We start from the raw sequence: 3,647 nt of genomic DNA on the forward strand, positions 1-3,647 counted from the left end.
GACAGAGGGCTTTGCTGGTCAATTACATTTTCAAACTAAGATAAAGCTCTCCAAGGAGAACTTTTGTCAAATACGTCATCTTCTGATGATGCCGTAATCTGAATATTAGGTCGATGGTGGATAGTCTAAAGCCACACTGGTGCATTAGATCAACGAATGCCGCTGTAACAGTTCGGTAGTAAGTCCGTCAGACTTAAGTTTGGATATGATAATTTCCTTCATTTCTCTCAGGTCGTGGCCCGAGTTCTTTCGACTTCACCACAATAAAGATTGCAGAAGTGATTTCCCCTAATTTTCAGCATAGCTTGCGGCTTCACTACGATGTTCGTTTGTTCGTCGTTGCAGGTTTCAGTACTAGATTTTTAGTCTTAAAATGTTTTTGTTAAACATCTTGTGAAACTTCAGGAGCCTCTTTTTGTATAGGTATACCATCCCTATATGTACTTCCTCGAGCGCTTCTTCCTTGTGTTACCAAACGATGTTCATTGGGAATTCTGAGATTCTGACCCTTCTCTGCAAATGCCAGAGTGAAACTTCTTATAAGCTTGTTCAAGACGCGATCGGAAAAAGACCTGGCGATCTCCTGCGAACTCTCTTTAGGTCCTGACTCCTGAGACGCTGAAAGAGAACTATATCCGAAAACAGTAGCCTGTCACGTTAAAACGACTACTGCCTTAGGCGATGGGTGGAGTTCAGCACTCCTACATGTCATAGGCTCTTCAAGAAATATGTCCAATAACTAAACAAGCAATAAAGCCAAAGGTAATCGAATTCGCAGGTACCCTTTCAAGCAAAAGTCCTGCTCACTGGGTCCTCCAGGGTGAATTCCTCTCCGGTTCAAGGATAGCGGCCATAAGCGTTCATAAGGTTCAGTCTCTGCTGACCAAAACGATCAGTGATCACAGTTTTTGTCTTCCTTGCCAGAACTAAATTAACCATTCGTTATAACTGTTTGTTAAGGTAACAAAATATGTATGATATCGAAACGTCTAGGAGCTGAATAAAGGAGCACTAGTTGAGCTTTTTTGAGTAGATGCTTTACAGGCCGCCAATCCAACCTCCTTAGTGAGCGACACTGAAAACAGAAAAGGGATTAAATGCTATCGGCGCAGTACAATCAAATGATTAAAAATGGCCAAAGTTGGCGTTTTCACCTGGCAACCCAACCAATTCTCAGCAGCAATCATAAATACGTACATGTATGTCATCAAAGTGTAACCATAACAATCATTTTTAGGGTAGGCACCTATAAAAACTTTCTAAGGGTCGTTACTCGTTACATTTACAAACAAGCAATCACTTCATGCCCTAATGACAAACAATAACAACTTATTTATATTTATCTACTTGAAGAACAATTTTTAAGAGCCTATAGCCTTAATTAAATATTGTAAAGAATGCATCAAAACAAATTAGCAATATAATTAAGTAGCCAGCACAGCGAAATGATGTGCCCTATGAAAAAGACCCCATCCATATACAATGTGTCAAGCAGTCATTGCTTGCAAGAACTTGATTTAATATGCTTTCAGTTTTTTTCCTCTGTCCAATTAATTTATATATGCCGCAAAAAATACGATTCATTGACGAGAATCGCCCACGCATATACGAATGTTCAAGCTTAATAGCCATACAATGATATTGTTCCCTCTGATGGACGACACTTAAAAATCTAGTCTCTCGCACTACTTGGAAATCTTACTATAAAAGCCCCTATCACAGTATTCTGGATTATCAGTCAGTTTTGATAAGTCAACGCAAACACAAGCTTAAAACTACAAAAACTACAATAGAATCAGCAAATATGAAGTACCTCGCTGTTGGAATCCTTTTTACAATTTTCGCTTTTGTAAGGATCGCACTGGATTGGACACAAAAGTCCACCAATAATACCTTTTTTTAACAACTATTTTTTTTTTTTAACTTTTTAGACATCTGCCCAAGAGTACAAAGTTAAGACCCAAGCTGATCTGGTTAACATCCGGAAACAATGTGTCGACTTGAAAAAAATCACCCCCGAACAAGTTGAGAAGTACAAGAAATTCGAATTCACAGACGATGAGAAGACACGCTGCTACATTGAATGCATCTTTGATAAATTCGGTCTATTCAATGCTAAGGATGGCTTCAAAGTTGACAATTTAGTCAAACAACTAGGACAGAACCGCAACCAAACTGAAGTTAGAGCTGAGATCCAAAAGTGTGTTGACAAGAACGAACAACGCAGCGATTCGTGCTCATGGGTGTTCCGTGGATTCAAGTGCTTCATTAGCAAGAACTTGCCATTGGTGCAACAGAGCTTGAAAGCCAATTAAGCGGCAAAAATGTGTAGGAAAGAATTCCCAATTACAAATTTAGTTGAAAACGGACTGGTTTATATAAAAAAATTTTACTGCCTTTAAATAAATTTAATTATTGCTTCAAACATATTTGTTTTATTTATTGCGATTTGCAACTATCAATCGATAGTTGATAAAAATTAAATTTCCATATCTTATTACTTAATTAATAAAAGTTTTGAAAGCAGAGAATGGTCTTAACCGTAATTTAATGAAAACTAATTACAAAATTCCATTAAAAAGTTAACCAGTTTTCCTATAAATTAGGTTTCAAAATCCCGAATTTCAGTATTTATCAACTATCAATTGATAGTCGTAAATCACAATAAGGCTGTTAGTTTGTTGTTTGTACCCACTTGAAGCAAGCCATTTATGTACCTACTAAACTATACACTTAACATCTTTTGGGCACTGTAAAGTATACTCCTCGTTCCTTTCTTCGAGAATATCATGGGGCATGATGGAGTCCAGCAAACTTTAGCAGTACAGACTTATTTACAGAAACCAACCTAAACCATTTTCGACAAAGACTATATTAATTACATCAGAAAATTTCAGTTACTTAAGATAATTAATACTTCCTGAGATATCGTAGGCACAACGCCAAAACCACGAATCTAGTTTTGAGAAAAACCTCTTCAAAGTTTTGGAAACTCATGCAATCTTATGGGAAGTCGTGCAACAGAAATTGATAATTTAGGCTTCTAGACAACAGATGGAGTATTGGGATCGACACAATGAATAGAGGGACCGATAACAAGCTAAATGACGCATTAAAGTGAAAATGTAAAAAAAAAAAACAGATTCGCGGTTTTGGCTTTGTGCCGACGATATGGGGTTTCAAAAATTAGCTAGAGCCTTAACTACTGTACTGGAGCGATTTTCTTCAAACTTGATAGTAAACGCTTTTGGGTGATTCACTAGAGAAGAAAATGAAATTTTACCCAAAATAACGGTACCTGTCATATAACGGAAACAGAAAACTTACTTTTATCGAAAACGGCTCCAAAGATTTTGATTAGAATTTGTGTGTGTAGTTTTACACATATAAGAGCCAATTTTTGAAATAAAAAAAAATTATATTTTATGTACCTTTATTAACGGTATTTCTCATAGAAGGGCTTTATTTTATGAATTTCTCGTCAACGACATAGCATTCAACCAAATTTTTTATTTTTGGAAAAATGAATTTTTTTGACAACGATTTGATGAATTTTATCGAAATTTCATTTTAATGTGTTGCATTAAGTTTTTTTTTAATTTTTAAATATAAACATTTTTTTTTTTATAAACGGCTCATAATTATTT

The 3,647-nt window shown here is 35.8% G+C and overlaps 1 protein-coding gene across 1 annotated transcript; it reads left to right on the top strand.

Moving 5' to 3' along the window:
- Window positions 1-1,700: 1,700 nt before the first annotated feature.
- Window positions 1,701-2,429, top strand: LOC129905851 (general odorant-binding protein 99a). The gene is made up of 2 exons (XM_055981474.1): window positions 1,701-1,849; window positions 1,932-2,429. Exons 1-2 carry the CDS (start codon window positions 1,805-1,807, stop codon window positions 2,313-2,315), a joined length of 429 nt encoding a protein of 142 aa, XP_055837449.1. The 5' UTR covers window positions 1,701-1,804; the 3' UTR covers window positions 2,316-2,429.
- The last annotated feature ends 1,218 nt before the right edge of the window (window positions 2,430-3,647 follow it).

The sequence above is a fragment of the Episyrphus balteatus genome, chromosome 1 (assembly GCF_945859705.1).
Source record: "Episyrphus balteatus chromosome 1, idEpiBalt1.1, whole genome shotgun sequence".
Taxonomy (NCBI): Eukaryota; Metazoa; Arthropoda; class Insecta; order Diptera; family Syrphidae; genus Episyrphus; species Episyrphus balteatus.